The 21,069-nt window shown below is 43.2% G+C and overlaps 1 protein-coding gene across 5 annotated transcripts in view; it reads right to left on the bottom strand.

Annotated features, from left to right (window-relative positions):
• Window positions 1–21,069, bottom strand: part of Ints2 (integrator complex subunit 2) — a 63,991-nt gene that overhangs the window by 18,496 nt on the left and 24,426 nt on the right. For all 5 annotated transcript variants that reach the window (XM_004664524.3, XM_045159019.1, XM_045159018.1 and 2 more), the window contains exons 10-17: window positions 20,123–20,194; window positions 19,919–20,033; window positions 16,444–16,512; window positions 15,685–15,819; window positions 13,061–13,237; window positions 11,352–11,460; window positions 6,847–6,951; window positions 2,548–2,712 (exon numbers count right to left, since the gene is read on the bottom strand). In XM_004664524.3, the coding sequence (XP_004664581.1) occupies window positions 2,548–2,712; window positions 6,847–6,951; window positions 11,352–11,460; window positions 13,061–13,237; window positions 15,685–15,819; window positions 16,444–16,512; window positions 19,919–20,033; window positions 20,123–20,194 (947 nt within the window). The remainder of the gene's footprint in view (window positions 1–2,547; window positions 2,713–6,846; window positions 6,952–11,351; window positions 11,461–13,060; window positions 13,238–15,684; window positions 15,820–16,443; window positions 16,513–19,918; window positions 20,034–20,122; window positions 20,195–21,069) is intronic.

Raw genomic sequence — 21,069 nt, forward strand, 5'->3', positions numbered from 1 at the left:
CTCAGATCAGACTGATCTTTAGAGGCAGGGGTGAAGAAAGAAAAGGGGCCTGAGTAATGCTTCTGGTAGTTATTCATTTGGAAGGTTCAAACTCCCTGGTACTTTTCACCAGGTGATCTCTTTCATAGGACAGAAGCATCCAAAACATTGTTGCTATTATAAAACATCTAGGCCAGGTGCTGTGGCTCACATCTTTAATCCTAGCACTCAGGATGCAGACAGAGGAAAGAGAACCACTGTGAGTTCAAGGCCACCCTGAGACTACATAGTTAATTCCAGGACAGCCTGAGCTAGAGTGAAACCCTACCTCGAAAAACCAAAACTAAATAAATAAAATAAAACATCTAGAGCACTGGGCATGGTGGTGTACACCTTTAATCCCAGCACTCAGGAGGTAGAGGTAGGAAGATTGCTGTGAGTTCAAGGATACCCTGAGACTATATAGTGAATTCCAGGTCAGCCTGGGCTACAGAGAGGCCCTACCTCAAACACACACACATACACATACACACATACACACACACACATACACACACACCTTGAGGATTATTAGTCCAGCCTTACTGAGTATTCACTAGCAGAATTCACTCTTGCTGCTCCCTTCCTGCTGCTGATATGTAATGATAGGGGCCAGCTCCCACACTTTCCCCACCATGATGAATCCTCCCCTTGACACAGTACATGGAAAAAACCTTTTCCTCCCATCAGATGCTTCTGGTCTGGTGTTTTGTTCAAACAGAGGAGGTAACTGCAACAAGGTGTAAATGTAAAATAAATAGTATATGGAAAAATAATGTGGGTGAAAAAGTAAAATATTATTTTCTTATCTTGACTACATGATACAATAACATATTAGAAATACTTGGTTAAATAAAAATAAATTTTAAGCCAGGTGCACATATTAACACCAGTACTTAGGAGGCAGAGGTAGGAGGACTGATGTGAGTTTGAGGCCAGCCTGGAACAACAGAGTGAGTTCCAGGTCAGCCTGGTCTATAATGAGAACCTACCTCAAAAAAAAAAAAAAAAAAAAAAAAAACCTAAATAAAAAAATTTTAAAAAATACTATTCTTTCCTGACTATCTGAAGATTGATCGCCATCCTGAACAACATGCTGAATACTGAAGCCTGAAAGCCCATGACCAACTGACTGCTTGAGGTTAAACAAATGATTAATGAATGGACATAAGACAGAAATTTGGAGGAAACTAGCCAAAATTTGTAAGAACACACCAGATTACATCTTTGTATTTAGATTTCAAACCCATGTGGCAAGGACAACTGTCTTTGAATGACCTACAATTCTTGAATAATGCAAAGAAAAATGAACCCAAACAATTTTGCAAAACGTGACCTGTATGAGAAGACAAAGACTTCAAGGGGCAGGCGTATAGCTCAGTAATAGGAACCTGGCACTGGCACAGCACGCACAAAAGACCCAGGATTCAATTCCAGGCACCAGAGGGAAAAGAAAGACTTTAGACGAACAGTAAAAGGAACTCAGAACGGGGGTGGGGGAGGGATGGCAAGGGAGGGCAAAGGGCAATGTTGGCACTACAAAGAGGAGCAAGACGCCACAATAACTACCTTGTAGTGACTGTGCAGATGCTTTACAAGATTCATAAACTGCAACTTTTTTTAAAGTAGGGTCTCAATCTAGCCCAGGCTCTGGGTGGCCTCGAACTCACAGTGATCCTCCTACCACTGTCTCCCAAGATAAACTGCAACTTTTGACTATTACTACTATAAAGCTTATGTGTGGCTCACATTATTTATATTTATATTTATATTTATATTTATATTTATATTTATATTTATGGTGTCACTCTGGAACATTACTCATTAAACCAAGTATACTGCTGTACTAGTCAACAGGGCGAGAGGAGCCGTGATCTACTCTACCTTCCCGAACTAGTCAACAGGGCAAGAGGAGCCGTGATCTCCTCTACCTTCCCATACTAGTCAACGGGGCGAGAGGAGCCGTGATCTACTCTACCTTCCCGTACTAGTCAACGGGGCGAGAGGAGCCGTGATCTCCTCTACCTTCCCGTACTAGTCAACGGGGCGAGAGGAGCCGTGATCTCCTCTACCTTCCCGTACTAGTCAACGGGGCAAAAGGAGCCGTGATCTACTCTACCTTCCCGTACTAGTCAACGGGGCGAGAGGAGCCGTGATCTCCTCTACCTTCCCGTGCTAGTCAACGGGGCGAGAGGAGCCATGATCTCCTCTACCTTCTTGTACTAGTCAACGGGGCGAGAGGAGCCGTGATCTCCTCTACCTTCTTGTACTAGTCAACGGGGCGAGAGGAGCCGTGATCTCCTCTACCTTCCCGTACTAGTCAACGGGGCGAGAGGAGCCGTGATCTCCTCTACCATCCCGTACTAGTCAACGGGGCGAGAGGAGCCGTGATCTCCTCTACCTTCCCGTACTAGTCAACGGGGCAAGAGGAGCCGTGATCTACTTTACCTTCCGCGGTGAGAGGAGCAGTGATCTACTCTACCTTCCTGAACTAGTCAACAGGGTATGAGGAGCCGTGATCTACTATACCTTCTTGGAGTTGCTTGGGAGAGTGGTTTTTGGCATTGCTAGTCAACAGCATTCGCCTTAGCAGGGCATCAGTTCCTGTAATTTCTTCTTCACAGATCCAGTCATCCACAATGCATAAGTGTGGGTAATTAGTTGCAAGGAGACGTAGCAAAGCTGAATGCAGCCCTTAAAAATCAACAGCAAGTCAGTTGGATAGTCAGTTGTCAAGAACTCAGATCATCCCCATTATCTGATTTGCAGCAAGGTCACAGGCCACAGGAAATACGGTGTGCTCTGAGGAGTTTTTCTCAGAGCATGGCTGAGCATCTCCAGCCCCAGAAGCTAATGAAGAAGCATGTTTCATATGTAGAGCAGGTGCCATGCTGGTGACTACAGCATGAGCTCTAAATGGAACCCTAGGAATTTGCACTTCTCCACATGTATACCATAAGGAACTTCAAGCCAGGATGGCGGCACAGGTTTATAAGCTACTCAAGAGGTTGAGGCAGAAGGATCACAAGCTCAAGACTTTGACAGGGCTAAAGGATGATTTGAAAGCCAGCCTGGACAACTTAGTGAAACCCTGTTTCAAAATAAAAGTTTAAAAAGGGGGACAGTGTGGAGACAGACTCCTTTAATCCCAGCATTTGGGAGGCAGAGGTAGGAGGATTACCATGAGTTCGAGGCCACTCTGAGACTACATAATGAATTCCATGTCAGCCTGAGCTAGAGTAAGACCCTACCTCAAAAAACTGAAAAAAAAAGGGGGTTGCTGGTTAGGGCATTTGCCAGCAACGCCAAAGGATCTAGGTTCAATTCCCCAGAACCCATGCTCTCACTCTTTAAATAAATAAATATTTTTTTAAGTAAAGAAAAAAAGGATGGATGGGCTGGAGAGATGGCTTAGCGGTTAAGCGCTTGCCTATGAAGCCTAAGGACCCCGGTTCGAGGCTCAATTCCCCAGGACCCACGTTAGCCAGATGCACAAGGGGCCGCACGCGTCTGGAGTTCATTTGCAGTGGCTGGAGGCCCTGGTGCGCCCATTCTCTCTCTCTCACTCTCTCTCTGCTTTGCTCTCAAATCAATAAAAAAAAAAAAACAAAAAATTTTTAAAAAAAGAAAAAAAGGATGGAGATATAACTTGAGCACTTGCCTAATCATATGTGAGCCCCTAGATTAAATCCCCAATGCCAATTAAATTAAGAAAAATAACTGAGCCAGGCATGTTAACACATGCCTTTAATCCCAACATTTGACAGGCAGAGATAGGATCACCACGAATTCAAGGCCACCCTGAGACTACACAGTGAATTTCAGGTCAGCCTGAGCTAGTGAGACCCTACCTTAAAGAACAAACAAACAAAAAAAGTTTTTAAAAAATGGGTTGGAGATGTAGCTCAGTGGCACACTTGGTGCAATGACCTTGGTTTAATCTCCAGTAATGCAAAAAAGGAAATAAAGAGGTACTGTTATCACCCATAGTTTTAAAACAAAATCTTTCATTGTATGTGTGGTGGTTTGATTCAGGTGTCCCCCATAAACTTAGGTGTTGCGAATGCTAGCTCCCCAGCTGATGGATATTTGGGAATTAATGCCTCCTGGAGGGAGTGTATTGTTGGGGGCGGGCTTATGGGCTTTATAGCCAGTTTCCCCTTGCCAGTGTTTGGCACACCCTCCTGTTGCTGTGGTCCATCTTATGTTGGCCAGGGGGTGATGTCCACCTTCTGCTCATGCCATCGATTTCCCCTGCCATCGTGGAGCTTCCCCTCGAGCCTGTAAGCCAAATAAACCTCTTTTTCCCAGAAGCTGCTCTTGGTTGGGTGATTTCTACCAGCAATGCGACCCAGACTGCAACAGTATGTATATCTGAGATTCAAGTATATAAAATTGTTGCTCTTAAATAGGTCAAAAAGACCCTAACATTGGATTATTAGATTTATGATTCTTCAACTAACTTAATAATGATGAAAAGTGATACGCATTTAGCAGAGACTGAGCCTTACTATCTGATGTTTTCCAGGCTGGCAACATGAGGTAAGGTACTCTGTTGCTACCCCGGGCATCGTAAGCAAGCAGCTCCGTGCAGCCCTACAGTCACAAGGGAAAACAAGTGCTGCTCTACAGTGACTGCTCGCTAAGCTAAACTATCCTATAGGTGAGATGGAGTAAAAATATTTTGAACATGAGATATTTTCAGTTTACAAAGGGGGTTGTGCCCTAATAACCTCATCTTAAGTTTAAGAGTACCAGCAGTACATGTCTGCCAAAGTGTTTGCTGGCGACTGAACACGGGGCATCATGGATGCCAGGCAAGCACTGTATTCCTGAGCTGCACCTAGGGCCAAAGGGTGGTGGCAGTATTTCGTCTGATCTACAGAGACAAACAGCATGAGTAATTCCAAACTGAAAACAGCTGAGGTTTTCAGGGAGGCCAGGTGGCTTGGAGGGAATGAGATAATGGATTTAGTGAGGGAAGCAAAGAGAAATTTTATTCTTGAATTGGTTTTGAATTATTTTGTTTGTTTTTCAAGGTAGGGTCTCACTCTAGTCCAGGTTGACCTGGAATCGATATGCAGTCTAAGGCTGGCCTCGAACTCACAGTGAAACTCCCACCTCAGCATCCCGAGTACTGGAATTAAGATGTGCCTCACCACACCCAGCTGGTTTTGAATTTTTTTTGTAAGTATTCAAAACTTCATTTTTAAAAACTACTTTCACTGGGTAAAAGGACACAAGTGACATGTAAACAAAATAGTGGGAATATATTGTGGGGAAAGGAAAAAAATGGAAGGGTGAGAGGGATTGGTCAAGGAGGGGAAGCAAGAATCAAATAAAAGAAATTTTTCTGAAAATGTCAGGATGAATGGTACCTAAAAAATGAAAAGACCGGGCTGGAGAGATGGCTTAGCGGTTAAGTGCTTGCCTGTGAAGCCTAAGGACCCCGGTTCAAGGCTCGGATCCTCAGGTCCCACGTTAGCCAGATGCACAAGGGGGCGCACGCGTCTGGAGTTCGTTTGCAGAGGCTGGAAGCCCTGGCGCACCCATTCTCTCTCTCCCTCTATCTGTCTTTCTCTCTGTGTCTGTCGCTCTCAAATAAATAAATAAATTAATTAAAAAAAAATGAAAAGACCATCTTCATTAAAATGCTTAAAGTATGCAAAAATTCATTTTTACCATACCCCAAGGAGTTGGTAAACATGCATAGCAGAGCAAACTCATTTTAAGAACATTAAAAAGGTAAAAGGTATATGCAGAGGCATCCATCCAACTTCAAAGAGGGAATGTGAACCTTAGGTAGTCAGTATCAAGGTTATCAGTTTGCTTAATCATCCAAATGTATACCTTAATTCATCCACTTAGGACCGAAGAAGAAAAATTAGATTGTCTGACACAGGAAACATCATTCCTAAGTCTCATTTCTGGCTGGATCCTCAAATTTTTCACTTGAGAAAATGTTGAGTTTGTCTTTCCCAGTGGTCCTTGGGTTGTTTCCCCAGAATTACTACCATTATTTCCTACCTCTTTTTTTTTTTTTAATAAATGTGAATCTAAACTTTCTTTGAACAGAGCATGATATTGGGACATAGCCTCTGAAGTTTAAAATCACAGGCTCATATGAGATTGAACTTTCAATGAGAGTGCCCATATTTGATCATATTTCATTATGCCACAGCCTTTGGCCCTAGGTGCAGCTCAGGAATACAAGAGAGAAGAGGGTAAGTAAACTCAAAGAAGTCGGGCAGGATTCTGTTTACAGAACAGCCAGTTCCCAGGTACAACTCATAACGCCGTACTTGGAGCTCATCAAACAAAGGTGTTCTTCTAACTTTGACAATTCAGAAGTCTACCATCAAATTGTCAAGGCCATGAGTTGACAGCACGAGCCACGGGAACCCACTTAGCACCACGTACATCCTCATCCTTCAGACAGCAAAGCAGCACCAAACAGGAAACAAGTTCTCTGGTTTTGAATTTTTAACATTGAACACTGATTATACCTTGTAGCATAAACAGTAAGGTATTTGGTAACAATAAACTTTAGCACTAAAAAGCAAATGAAAGGGGGAATGGACAGATGGATTAGCACTTAAGGCGTTTGTCTGCAAAACCTAAAGATGCAGGTTTTATTCCCCAGGACCCATGTAAGCCAGATGCACAAGGAGGGGCACACGTCTGGAGTTCGTTTGCAGTGGCTGGAGGCCCTGGTGCGCCCATTCTCTCTCTCTCTAGCTGCCTCTCTTTCTCTCTCCCTTTCTCTCTCTCAAATAAATAAACAAGTATTTCTGAAGAAAAAAAAAACAAAGGCAAGTGAAAGATTACCTCCCAGCTCCTGCTGTAGCCCTTGAGCCTGCCGAATCAGGAATTTGATTGGAATCTGATCCATCAGAGAAGAAGAGTATGACTGGGGTTTCTTTTGCATGGCAGCTGTCATCCAAAGTCAAAAAGTGTCAAATAAACGTGAGTCTAGGAACAAACCTTAACTTTCAACCAAATGAGAACAAAGACAATATGATGAAATGACTTTCAATTTGCTCAATATGAATATAATGCATAAAAGGTTATAATCACTACCAAAATAGTGACTTTTCAGGAAAAGGAAGAACATATGTAAAGAAAAACAAGATCTAAAAAATATCCTGAAATTGCAAACAGTGGACAGAAATCTTACAGATTTTAGTGCAGACATTCACTGCAGTAGAACTGAGTTAAGAGTTTCCCAAGCCTACTTAGGAAGTTCAAATGCAGCCATGAACATACTGAGGGATTGAAGATTCAAATGTAACTTATTTTTTAAAGTGTTAATAGGGCCTAGAGGTATGGCAGCAGTTAAGATGCTTGCCTGTGAAGCCTAAACTCATGTCCAAATCTCCAGGTCCTATGTAGCCAGAGGCACAGTGACACACATGCATAATGTCACACAGGGGGACAGGGGGTGCACACGTCTGGAGTTCATTCACAGCAGGCTGAAGGTCCTGGTGTGCCCATTCTCTCTCTGCCCCCTTCTCTCTCTCTCAAAATAAAAAGTAATTTTTAAAATATATTTTTAAAAAAAGTGTTAATAGGGCTGGGGAAATGCTCAGTGGTTAAAAGTACTGGGTTTCAGAGCCTGCTGGGCCAGGTTCACAACCAGAGCACCCATGTAAAGTATTTCAAGTAACTGATGTTACCAAGAAGTGCTAAAACTACAAACCAACTTCATAGGTAGTAATATGTTTGCAACAGAATAATAACTTTTTTGGCTAAAGACAAAATCTATCTCAACGTCCATATTCTTTTTTTTTTTAATATTTTTCAATATTTATTTATTTGCAAGCAGAGAGAAAGAAAGAGAGGTAGACAGACACTGAGTTAGAGAGCGAATGGGCAGACCAGGGCCTCTTGCCACTGCAAACTAACTCCAGATGCATTTGCCACTTTGTACTTCTGGCCTTAGGTGAGCACTGGGGTTTTGAAGCCAGGCTTTTAGGCTTTGCAAGCAAGCACCTTAACTGCTGAGTCATCCCCCAGCTCATATCATATTCTTATTTGTTTGCTTGTTTCACTGGATTGTGTTTTGGAGTTTTTTGTTTTGTTTTGTTTTCTGAGGTAGGGTCTCGCTCTAGCCAAGCTGACTTGGAATTCACTATGTAGCCTCAGGGTGGCCTCAAACTCATAGAGATCCTCCTACTTTTGCCTCTCAAATGCTGGGATTAAAGGCATGTACTACCACGCCTGGCTTTGGTTTTGTTTTTGAAGCAGGGTCTTACTCTAGCCCAGGCTGATGCGGAACTCATTCTGAAGACCAGACTGGCCTCAAACTCATGGTGACCCTCCTGCCTTAGCTTCTGAGTGCTGGGATTGAAGAACCATGCCCAGCCTGTCAATGTGGCATCTTATGAAATTATTTACTCCCCTGGAAAGAAAAGAAATGGCTTCTAACAGGGTTGGAAACTTACTCAGGAAAAGGCCAATCTTCTCACTTGTCTTCTATGACCTAACTCCTCTCATCTCTCAAAGATATGACTCCTGGGCCTGATTTGCCTCAAGAACCCTTCCATCACTACCATATTACTCAACAAAAGATAAGTATTTTTTTTTAATATTTTCAAAAAAAAAAAGGAAAGGACTAGAGAGATGGCTTAGCAGTTTAGGTGCTTGCCTACAAAGCCTAAGAACCTAGGCTCAATTCCCAAGAACCCACATAAGCCAGATGCACATGGTGGCACATGGATCTGGAGTTTGTTTGCAGTGGCTAGAGGCCCTCATTCTCTCTTGCTCACTAATAAATAAATCAATTAATTAAATTTAAATTTTTTCTAAATATTTCTTGTTGATATATTTGAGAGAGAGCAGCAGATAGATAATGGGCACACCAGGGCCTCTAGCAAACAAACTCCAGATGCATGTGCCACCTTGTACATTTGGCTTACATGGGTACGGGGGAATCAAACCTGGGTCCCTTGGCTTTGCAGGCAAGCACTTTAACCACTAAACCAGCTCTCCAGCCCAAATTGAAACATTTTGTTTCGTTTTGTTTTTTGAGGTAGGGTCTCACTGTAGCTCAGGCTGACCTGGAATTTACTATGTAGTTTCAGGATGGCCTGGAACTCACAGTGATCCTCCTACCTTTACTGCCCGAGTGCTGGGATTAAAGGCATGTGTCACCATGCCTGGCTTATGGTGGTGCACACCTTTAATCCCAGCACTCAGGAGGCAGAGTAGAAGGATTGCTGTGGGTTTGAGGCCAGCCTGGGTTAAAATGACACCCTATCTAGGAAAATAAAAAGGGCTGGAGAGATGGCTTGGCAGTTAAGGCTCTTGCCTGCAAATCTTAAGGACTTATGTTCAACTCTCCAGGTCCCATGTAAGCCAGACACACAAAGTGACCCAAGAGCAAGGTTGCACATGTGCACAAGGGGGCACACATGTCTAGAGTTTGACTGCAGTGGCTAGAGACCCTGGCGTACCAATTATCTCCCTCACTGTCTCTCTCTCTCTCTCTCACTCTCATTTAAAAAAAAAAAAAAGGCCAGTCTGTTGGGCTTGCCCAAAAAGACTGCCAGGCATGGTAGTAATCTGCCATTAATCCCAGGACTGGTAACAGTGAGAAAGGAGGATCCTTGGAGCCAGACAGTCTATTCCAATTTGTGAGTCCTAGGCCTATAAAAGAAAGTATCATCAAAAAAAAAAAAAAAAAAAAAGCTGGGCGTGGTGGCACACACCTTTAATCCCAGCACTCAGGAGGCAGAGGTAGGAGGATCACCATGAGTTCGAGACCACCCTGAAACTGCATAGCGAATTCAAGGTCAGCTTGGACTAAAGTGAGACTCTATCTCCAGGAAAAAAAAAAAAAAAAACATTGGAGCTGGAGAAATGGCTCAGCAATTATATTGCTTCCTTTGAAAGCAAAGATGGCCTGAGGGGGCCTGAAGCCACCCAAGTTTGAACCTCCAGAACCCAAGCGACAGCTGGCATGGCCAACACCAGCCCTCAAAGGAGAGCACTGACCAGGAAACTGCCCAGCTTACAAGAATACAACAAGCTCCAGTGTCAGCAGGAGACTCCAGCTCAAGTAAGAAAGGGAGGAAGAGCAATGGAGCGGAACATCGACATTCTGCTCTGGCTACAGGAGATAGGCGCCCCCAGCCACAGGTGAGTGCATGGATACACATAAACACTGGCACACAAAAAAAAATAAAAAAAAAAAAATGAGAGGGCCAGCCGTGGTGGCGCACACCTTTAATCCCAGCACGTGGGAGGCAGAGGTAGGAGGATCTCCGTGAGTTCGTCCACCCTGAGACTACATAGCGAATTTCAGGTCAGCCTGAGCTAGAGTGAAACCCTACCTTAAAAAACTAAATTAAAAAGAGAGAGAGAGAGAGACAGTGCCTGACACTACCTACACAAGACCATCATAATAGGAGGAAAAGATCATGCCATCAAATAAAAGAAAGACTGATTGACAGGGGGAGGGGATATGATGGAGAATGGAGTTTCAAAGGAGAAAGTGGGGGAAGGGAGGGTATTACCATGGGATATTGTTTACAATCATGGTAGTTGTTAATAAAAAAAATTGAAAAAAGAGAGAGACAGAGACAGAAAGACCAGGCGTGAAGGCACACATCTTTAATCCCAGCACTTGGGAGGCAGAGGTAGGAGGTTCACTGAGGTGGAGGCCAACCTGGGATCACAGAGTGAGTGACAGGTCAGCCTGGACTAGAGGGACACTCTACCTTAAAAAAAAAAAAAAGAGAGAGAGAGAGAGGACAGAGCATTCCTAAGAATGACACCTGAGGCGGCCCTCTGACCACACACATGTGCTTGCACACACATATACATGTACATACACATACACAAACACAAACGCACACATATATACACACAGGGATTTTTAAAAACATTGTTCATGCCAGACACGGGGGTGCATACCTTTAATCCCAGCACTCAGGAAGCAGAGGTAAGAGGATCCCTGTGAGTTCGAGGCCACCCTGAGACTACACAGTGAATTCCAGCCTGGGCTAGGAGACCCTACTTTGAAACCAACCCACCCAAAATTGTTCAAGGTCATCCTTGGCTCTATCGTGAGTTTGAGATGAGCCTGAGATGCAGGAGACACTGCCTCAACAACAGAAGTCCTTTCTTGTCCTTAGTATCCACTCAAGTTACCACATCATTTCTTTCCTTTTCTTTATACCTGCCATAATTTCAGTCTCTACTTGCTGTGGACCAATTTATCTCTCCTAATGCTCTTCTGAATTCATAAAAAGTAGACTTTCATCCGACCACTCAACCAGGGTCAAATGCGCTCCATTAGCTTAGCCTCCCTTCCCCTCTGCACAGCTCACCTAGAGTCTTCGTGTTTGCGAGCAGAGCTTCCTCATAAGACAGGATGTAGTAGAGTACCAGAAGCTGCGCTGTGATGCTGAACCGCTGATTCAGGCGGACGCTGTCACCCTGGGAGGAATAACACAAACTCTGACAATTCTACTAAGTTGCATGATTGCTTTTTTTTTCAACAGCAAAAATAGCATCAATAACAAGTATCTGAGGTCACTGCTCCCAACGCATAAATGGAAGAAAGGAGACTCTATTTGCATTAAATTCAGAGAAAACATTACATGTAACTGAAATTTGAGATAGCAGAGACATGGAAGGCAACATCTTTACCTAGCCTTTAAAGCCTTAAATAAAAAATTAAGAGGGGCTGGAGAGATGGCTCAGTGGGTAAGGGGCTTGCCTGTAGAGCCCAACCACATGAGTTTGATTCTTCAGCACCCACGTGAGCAAGAAGCCCAAAGTTGAACATGTGCCTGGAGTCTGTTTGCAGTAGCTAGAGGCCCCAATGTGCCCATTTTCTCTGTCTCTCTGTCTCTCTCTCTCTCTCTCTCTCTCTGCTTGCAAATAAATAAAATTAAAAAAAAAAATAAGAGACTTCAGCCAGGTGTGGTGGCGCACACCTTTAATCCCAGCACCCAGGAGGCAGAGGTAGGAGGACAGCTGTAAGATCAAGGCCAGCCTAAGACTACGTAATTCCAGGTCAGGCTGGGCTAGAGCGAAACCTTACCTCAAAAAACCAAAAAAGTGAGCCGGGAGTGGTGGCACACGCCTTTAATCCCAGCACTCAGAAGGCAGAGGTAGGAGGATCGCCGAGAGTTCGAGCCCACCCTGAGACTACGTAGTTAATTCCAGGTCAGCCTGGACCAGAGTGAGACCCTACCTTGAAAAACCAAAAAAAAAAAGTTAGGTGTGGTGGCACACACCTTTAATCCCAGCACTCAGGAGACAGAGGTAGGATGATTGCAGTGAGTTCAAGACCACCCTGAGACTATATGGTGAATTCCAGGTCAGCGTGAGCGAGAGTGAGACCCTACCTTGGAAAACCAAAAAAAAGACTTCAGCTACTACTTCTCAATGGTATTCCCATAAGACTGCTTCTAGAAAAACTTGCATTAATCTACGTACTATGTGAAATTACCAAACAAAAATAAACTACTCAAAAAGTACTTGTTAGGGGGCTGGAGATATGCTCAGCAGTTAAAGGAACTTGCTTGCAAAGGCTGCCAGCCCAGGTTTGATTCACTAGCACCCATATAAAGCCAGAACCAAAAAGTAGCACACAAGTACCTGGCATTCATTTACAGCAAGATATCTTTTTAAGTGCTTGTTTGACAAATTACATGGAACTAGTAGCACTATATGATTTTTATAGGTGATCTAATGCAGTTTAATCTAATTTAAAATCAGAATTACCTATAAGTCCTCCAAGGAGAAAAAATATGGAACAAGTGAGAACAAACTAAAGGAAAATAATACATGTCAAAGAACCACTATTTTGGGCTGGAGGGATGGCTTAGCAGTTAAGGTATTTGCCTGCAAAGCTGAAGGACTCAGGTTCAATTCCCCAGGACCCACATTAGCCACATGCACAAGGGGCACACATATCTGGAGTTTGTTTGCAGTGGCTAGAGGCCCTGGCGCGCATTCTCTCTCTCTCTTTCTCCCTCTTTCTCTGTCAAATAAATAAATTTTTTTAAGAAAAGAACCACTATTTTACCCCAATGACTTCCTGGAAAATATTGAGAATCTCTTGTTCTGTGACTGGCTGATTAGTGGCCTCTGGGTTTGATTTAGAGGCAGGAGTGAGTATGGAGTTTATGTACACATCAATCAGAGGAAGCAACTGAGGATGCAGTGGAGTGGAGGTTTCACACAGTTGTCTATAAATCCAGTCCTAAAACGGAAAGTTAAAGACAGTAAGAAAAAATGGACAAAAAAAACAGAAGCACATACTTTTGCAAATCAGTGAAACTCACTATTAGCTATTAAGAGCACTGACTATATTATCTACTTTCATACTTGCCTTTGAGTTAAATATATATGGGGGGTGGGTAGAGAGATGGCTAAGTGGTTAAGGCGCTTGCTTGTGAAACCTAAGGGCCCAGGTTCAATTCCCCAGGACCCACATAAGCCAGATGTACAAGGTGGTACATGCGTCTGGAGTTCATTTGCAGTGGCTACAGACACTAGTGTGCCCATTCTCTCATTCTCTCTTTCCCCTCTATCTGCTTATTTCTCTCAAATAAATAAATTATGTCTGCATATTCTAATCAGGAACATTGTACAGCCAGATATGGTGGCACATGCCTTTAATCCCAGCACTTGGGAGGCAGAGGTAAGAGGATTGCCATGAGTTCCAGGTCACCCTGAGACTACACAGTGAATTCCAGGTCAACCTGGGCTAGAGTGGAACCCTACCTCCGGAAAAAAAAAAATATATATATATATACACACACGCACACACACACATACACATATACATATTTATATATATAATAAATATAATAAAAAATATATAAATATAATAAAATACATAAATATATAAAATATAATATTTAATATATATAATATAATATAATATATAATACATATATATATATTGTCCAGTGAAAAATGAACTGAAGAGGATGAGAAGCCTGGCTTTGTGCTAATGTTTTAAATAGTGAGGAAAACATTTTAAGTCTGTCTTGAGAGTGCCACATGTGTTGTCATGGAAGACGTCCCAGCAGAAGGGAAATTGAGGAGAGGTACATTTCTTCAGAAACACTGTGACTAAGACAGCAGCTATACTGAGCACTAAAAGGAGACTCCCACCTAACGATTTCCGAGGAAAAGACAGGTGGTACTTTAGGTGTGAACTTGGGCTCATTATTCTTGGCTGCGTCACTTGATGAAGCACTAAGGAGAAAGGCAACCTTGCAGGAGCACTACTTCATTAAGCCATCACAACGAGGACAGCCACAGCGATGCCCCATGCACATTCTGTTCCTTTCTGTGTTTTAAAAAAGGACACCTTCTTTCAGTGGTTCAAAAATGCTTATTCATCTCCTGGATTCAGATTTTTCTCTAGGGGACCTTCTGTGAGACACAGTCAAATAAAACAAACTGAAAACATTGATAAATTAGGCACTGAGCATTCCTCGTGACAAATTTGCACAAAGGCCACTTTCCCAATTTGGTGAATAAAAGTACATTCCGAACACTGACCAGACAGGGTAGTATACACCTATAATCCCAGTACTGGGGAGGTAGAGGCCACCCTGAGCTACATGAGACTTGTCTCAAAAATCAAAAGAAAAGAAAACAAAACAATTTAGAAAATGGAAATTTCTTTCCATTAATGAAATAGCCAGATGCTAGTATTAAGAATTTAAATGGATGGAGTTGGGGAGATGTCTCACAGTCTAAAACTGCTTACTTGCAAAGCCTGTCAAACCGGATACAATTCTGCAATACCTATGTAAAAAAAGCTAGACATGTAAAGTGGCACATATATTTGGAGTTTTTTGCAGTGGCAAAAGGCCCTGGCATGTCCATTCTCTCTGTCTCTCTCAAATAAATAAAAATATTTTTAAATAAAAAAAAAAAAAACTTTAAAAGGTTTTTGTATAAGTTGTATTTGAGAGTCAGTGAGAGAGGGAGAGTAAGAGAGAATGGGCATGCCAGGGCCACTAGCCACTGCAGACGAACTCCAGATGCATGTGCCACCTTATGTGTCTGTCTCATGTGGGTCCTGGGTTGAACCTGGGTCCTTTAGATTTCAGGCAAATACCTTAACCACTAAGCCATCTCTCTAGCCCAATAAAAATACTTTAAATTGATCAGTAATATACATTTTGTAAATAATTTATATAATTTTTTATTTTTATTTATTTGAGAGAGAGACACAGAGAATGGATGTTCCAGGGCCGCTAGCCACTGCAAACAAACTCCAGATGCATGCACCATCATGTGCATCTGGCTTACACTGGATCTAGAGAATCGAACCTGGGTCCTTAGGTTTCCCAGGCAAGTGCCTTAACCACTAAGCCATCTCCCCAGCCCAAGTTATTTAATCCCAGCACTTGGGAGGCAGAGGAAGGAGAATCACCACAAGTTTGAGGCCAGCCTGAAACTACATAGTGAATTCCAGGTCAGCCAGGCCTAGAGTGAAACTTGACCTGGAAAAAACAAAAAAATCTGAAATTGGGTTCCCAATAACTGCAACTATAATGACTAGTAACAGACCTTAATACCAAATGCTACATACACAATATCCACAGTAAATGACTACAAACTGACACAGAACTATCTAGGGAGAAAGAATTAAGTTGTAGTTTAAAAATAACTGCAAGGCCATACTTTTATTGAGACTTTGTGCTTGGTAAAGGAACGGCTCCTCAGAAGCTGGTAAATACAATGAATGGGCAAAAATCCAGTGATGTTGGCACTCAGATTGCTGGTGACAGGAACTCGTACTGCATGAGCTGTGACAACCTGAAGGGACAAACAGTAAGAATACATATGACAACAATGGCAAAACGATTCTGAAAAAGGATTTTTTTGGTGTTTGTTTTTATTATTTTTTTTGAGGTAAGGTCTCCCTCTAGCCCAGGCCAACCTGGAATTCACTATGTAGTCTCAGGATGGCCTCGAACACATGGAGGTCCTTCAACCTCTTGCTACCAAGTGCTGGGATTACAGGCATGCACCATCACACCCAGACAGTTATTATTTTTGGTGGGTGTACAGTATGTGTGAAGGATACATGTGCAGTTGTACACTCTTTGTGCACATGTGTGTGGTGGCCACAGGAGAACATCAGGTGTCCTCCTCTATTGCTCTTCCATGTTGTTTCCTTAAAACAGAGCCTCCCTCCCTCCCTTCCTCCCTCCATCTCTCTCTCTGAATCTCAAGCGGCTGTTTTTGGCCAAACTGGCTGATAAGTGTATTTTAAGTGGATTATTCTTTGCAGATTATTCAAGTATGAAATAAATTATCATTACAAATTAAAAATGAACGAAGAAAAATATTTTACTCTTTTAAGTTAACATCATGTCATCTCCCCCAAAAAAGTTGTAAAATCAAGTTAAGAGAGTAGCTAAGTATAAAAAGACATACCTGCTCAGTAAAAATTTCCTGTGTGAAGATAGTCTTCATCCTGCTCAGGGAACTTGGCTTAATTACAATCTAAAATAATCAAAAGAATTCCAATAGCATATAAACATACACAGAACACAATTTTCTTTCACAAATTTACTTATTTATTCATTTTATTTTATTTTGGTTTTGCTTTTCCTTTTGAGGAGGGTTGGTTTTCAAGGTAGGGTCTCACTCTGGCTCAGGCTGACCTGGAATAGTCTCAGGGTGGCCTGGAACTCATGGTGATCCTCCTACCTCTGCATCCTAAGTGCTAGGATTAAATGCGTGTGGCATCACCCCACCCACCAGCTAATTTTTTTGTTTTCTGAGGTAGGGTCTCACTCTAGCCCAGGCTGGCCCTGGAACAGCAATCCTCTCAACCTCCATAGTGCTGCAATTAAAGACAGGCACCACCATGCCCAGCTACATAAATTTATATCTAAAAATGTATGATTTGCAATATTAATGTACAAATATTCAACTCCTCAATTTCAAACCCAATACCATTAAAGAGCTCAGAAGGAGATCCAGTACAGAATGTGCTTAGTGATGAGAACCAGTCCAGAAAGTGCTTAGTGAGGAGAACCAGTTCAGAAAGTGCTTAGAGATGAGAACCAGTGCAGAAAGTGCTTAGGGACGAGAACCAGTGCAGAAAGTGCTTAGTGAGGAGAACCAGTGCAGAAAGTGCTTAGGGACAAGAACCAGAACAGAAAGTGCTTAGGGACGAGAACCAGTGCAGAACGTGCTTAGTGAGGAGAACCAGTGCAGAACGTACTTAGTGATGATTACCAGTGCAGAACATGCTTAGTGAGGAGAACCAGTGCAGAACATGCTTAGTGACATGAACCAGTGCAGAACGTGCTTGGTGACGAGAACCAGTGCAGAACGTGCTTAGTGAGGAGAACCAGTGCAGAACGTGCTTAGTGATGAGAACCAGTGCAGAACGTGCTTGGTGATGAGAACCAGTGCAGAACGTGCTTAGTGATGAGAACCAGTGCAGAACGTGCTTAGTGATGATTACCAGTGCAGAACATGCTTAGTGAGGAGAACCAGTGCAGAACGTGCTTAGTGACATGAACCAGTGCAGAACGTGCTTAGTGATGAGAACCAGTGCAGAACGTGCTTAGTGATGAGAACCAGTGCAGAACGTGCTTAGTGATGAGAACCAGTGCAGAACGTGCTTAGTGATGAGAGCCAGTGCAGAACGTGCTTAGTGAGGAGAACCAGTGCAGAACGTGCTTGGTGAGGAGAACCAGTGCAGAACGTGCTTAGTGAGGAGAACCAGTGCAGAACGTGCTTGGTGATGAGAACCAGTGCAGAACGTGCTTGGTGATGAGAACCAGTGCAGAACGTGCTTAGTGATGAGAACCAGTGCAGAACGTGCTTGGTGATGAGAACCAGTGCAGAACGTGCTTAGTGAGGAGAACCAGTGCAGAACGTGCTTAGTGAGGAGAACCAGTGCAGAACGTGCTTGGTGATGAGAGCCAGTGCAGAACGTGCTTAGTGAGGAGAACCAGTGCAGAACGTGCTTGGTGACGAGAACCAGTGCAGAACGTGCTTAGTGAGGAGAACCAGTGCAGAACGTGCTTAGTGAGGAGAACCAGCGCAGAACGTGCTTGGTGATGAGAACCAGTGCAGAACGTGCTTAGTGAGGAGAACCAGTGCAGAACGTGTTTGGTGATGAGAACCAGTGCAGAAAGTGCTTAGTGAGGAGAACCAGTGCAGAACATGCTTAGTGAGGAGAACCAGTGCAGAACGTGCTTAGTGAGGAGAACCAGTGCAGAACGTGCTTGGTGAGGAGAACCAGTGCAGAACGTGCTTAGTGAGGAGAACCAGTGCAGAACGTGCTTGGTGACGAGAACCAGTGCAGAACGTGCTTAGTGATGAGAACCAGTGCAGAACGTGCTTAGTGAGGAGAACCAGTGCAGAACATGCTTAGTGATGAGAACCAGTGCAGAACGTGCTTGGTGATGAGAACCAGTGCAGAACGTGCTTAGTGATGAGAACCAGTGCAGAACGTGCTTAGTGAGGAGAACCAGTGCAGAACATGCTTAGTGAGGAGAACCAGTGCAGAACGTGCTTAGTGATGAGAACCAGTGCAGAACGTGCTTAGTGAGGAGAACCAGCGCAGAATGTGCTTGGTGATGAGAACCAGTGCAGAACGTGCTTAGTGAGGAGAACCAGTGCAGAACGTGCTTAGTGAGGAGAACCAGTGCAGAACGTGCTTGGTGACGAGAACGAGTGCAGAATGTATTTAGTGATGAGAACCAGTGCAGAAGGTGTTTAGTGAAGAGAACCAGTATAGAATGTGCTTAGTGATGAGAACCAGTGCAGAATGTGCTTAGTGACGAGCAGTGATAACCCCAGGTACCTGGGTGGCTGAGGTACATGAATCACTTGAGTTCAGATCAGACCCAACTTGGGCAACACAGTAAAACCTCTGCTCAAAAGTAAGTAAACAGGGCTGGAGAGATGGCTTAGAGGCTAAGCGCTTGCCTGTGAAGCCTAAGGACCCTGGTTTGAGGCTTAATTCCCCAGGACCCACATTAGCCAGATGCACAAGATGCTGCATGCATCTGGAGTTCATTTGCAGTAGTTGAAGCCCTCGTGTGCTCATTCTCTGTCTCTCTCAAATAAATAAAAATAGAAAAAAAAATTTAAATAAATAAAAATAAATGTACTTTTTAAATGACTAAGTAGTACTAATTATTAGTATTTTAAGTTAGTAGGTAGAAGAGGTTTATCCTATAAATGGAAATTGGTGGTATGTGCCTTTAGTCCCAGCATTTGGGATGCTGAGGTAGAAGGGTTACTGAGTTTGAGGCCAGCTTGGGACTACAGAGTCAGTTTCAGGTCAGCCTCGGCTAGCATGAAACTCTCTTTCAAAAAAAAGAGGAAAGAATAATGGACAGACAATAGTATACTTGATTGTACCTGAGTGACAGGATATAAAATAAATGTCCCTTTTCTGTGCTGTTCATGCTTTTGCTGTGAAGTAGGACTGTTCCTAGTTGTGAAGAGAAAGGGACTCAAGGCCTCCACCAAATGACAGAGGTTTACTTTACCACAAGTCTTTCTCCACACAGACAGCTACTGAGACACCAGTATAAGCCACCACCCACAGGGGTTTGTTTTCTTCTATGTCAGAAGGTCAGTTTTGAGGAGCCATGTATTGTCCAGATCTAGGGGAAAAGATCTGCAGGGCACCTTGGGAATGTCCAAGCACAGAGAAACTGGGGAGTAGTCCCCAAACAAGGCTTTCCAAAACATTTTACAATGAACATCTATTATAAATGTCCTAAAAATTCAATTTTTTCAAGAATTCCTTAATAAAACTTCAAACTAGCAAATGACGACACCTACTTAAATGACAACAATGTGTTTACGATACACACTATGGTGCTGTATCCAGATTAGAAACACTTTCTCTTAGGAAGAAGATAGAAGCCGTTACCTTCATCCCTAGAGTGGAGCAGACTAGGTCAATGATAGCACTAAGCTGGTTGCTGTGAAAGTACATGGCCACCAACAGCAGCATCTCCCCAAAAGAAGCAGAGACACCTGAAGTGCTGGGGAAAAAGAAGAAATAAATGTGAATTTCCAAAGAGAAAATTAAGAAAGGCTTTCTCAGCCCTGTAAGACAAAGTAAGCCCCGTACCTCTCAAAGTAGGCTTCTTCTTTTATCATCCAGCTGAGCCACACCACCATGAGCTGCTCCTGTTCCGGCGTGCTGCACAGAACGTACCACAATGTCACTGCAGTCACACCAGTGAGCATGGAGATAAGAAGGGGCTCTGAAGCTAATGCTGGTAGGAGGCTTGTCCATCCCTCCTGGGAAGTGCTGGTACACATGGTACTGTTGCACCATGGATGCCTCTGAGGCTCACAGTGAGGACTTTGGGTCCTTGAGTCTGAACTACTGAACTCCCTTAACATCTAACTCATTGTATTTGTAAAATGGAGAGATTGAATTTTCGTGTATTTCCCAGGAAAGGAAAGCCCATTTGGGGTTAAAATGCTAAAAGAAGTATATTAACAGATTTCATATAAGAAAAAAATTCAAGTCTTAAAACTTAAGCATTAAAGCCTGGGCATGGTGTCAAATGCCTCTAATCCAAGCACTTGGGAGGAAGAGATTGGAGAATTGCTGTGAGTTTAAGGCCACTCTGAGACCACATAGTAAATTCCAGGTCAGCCTAGGTTACAGTGAGACCCTACCTTGGGGAAAAATAAAAGAAAATAAAAAACATCAAAAAGTCAAAACTAGAGGCTGAAGAGATTGCTCAGTGGTTAAGGGGACTTGCTTGCAAAGCTTGATGGCCTGGATTCAATTCCCCAGTACCCACATAGAGCCACATGCACAAAGTGATGTGTGCATCTGGAGTTCATTTGCAGCAGCAAGAGGTCCTGGCATGCCCATTGCCTCTCTTTCCTTGCAAATTTTTTTTTTTTTTTAAGTCAGAACTAGGCTGGAGAGATGGCTTAGCAGTTAAGGTGCTTGCCTACAAAGCCTAAGGACCTATGTTTGACTCTCCAGATCCCATGACACACAAAGGTGAGAAAAATGCAAGGCCACACATGCCCACTAGGTGGCAAAGCATCTGG

This window comes from Jaculus jaculus, chromosome 9, assembly GCF_020740685.1.
Source record: "Jaculus jaculus isolate mJacJac1 chromosome 9, mJacJac1.mat.Y.cur, whole genome shotgun sequence".
NCBI classification, from domain to species: domain Eukaryota; kingdom Metazoa; phylum Chordata; class Mammalia; order Rodentia; family Dipodidae; genus Jaculus; species Jaculus jaculus.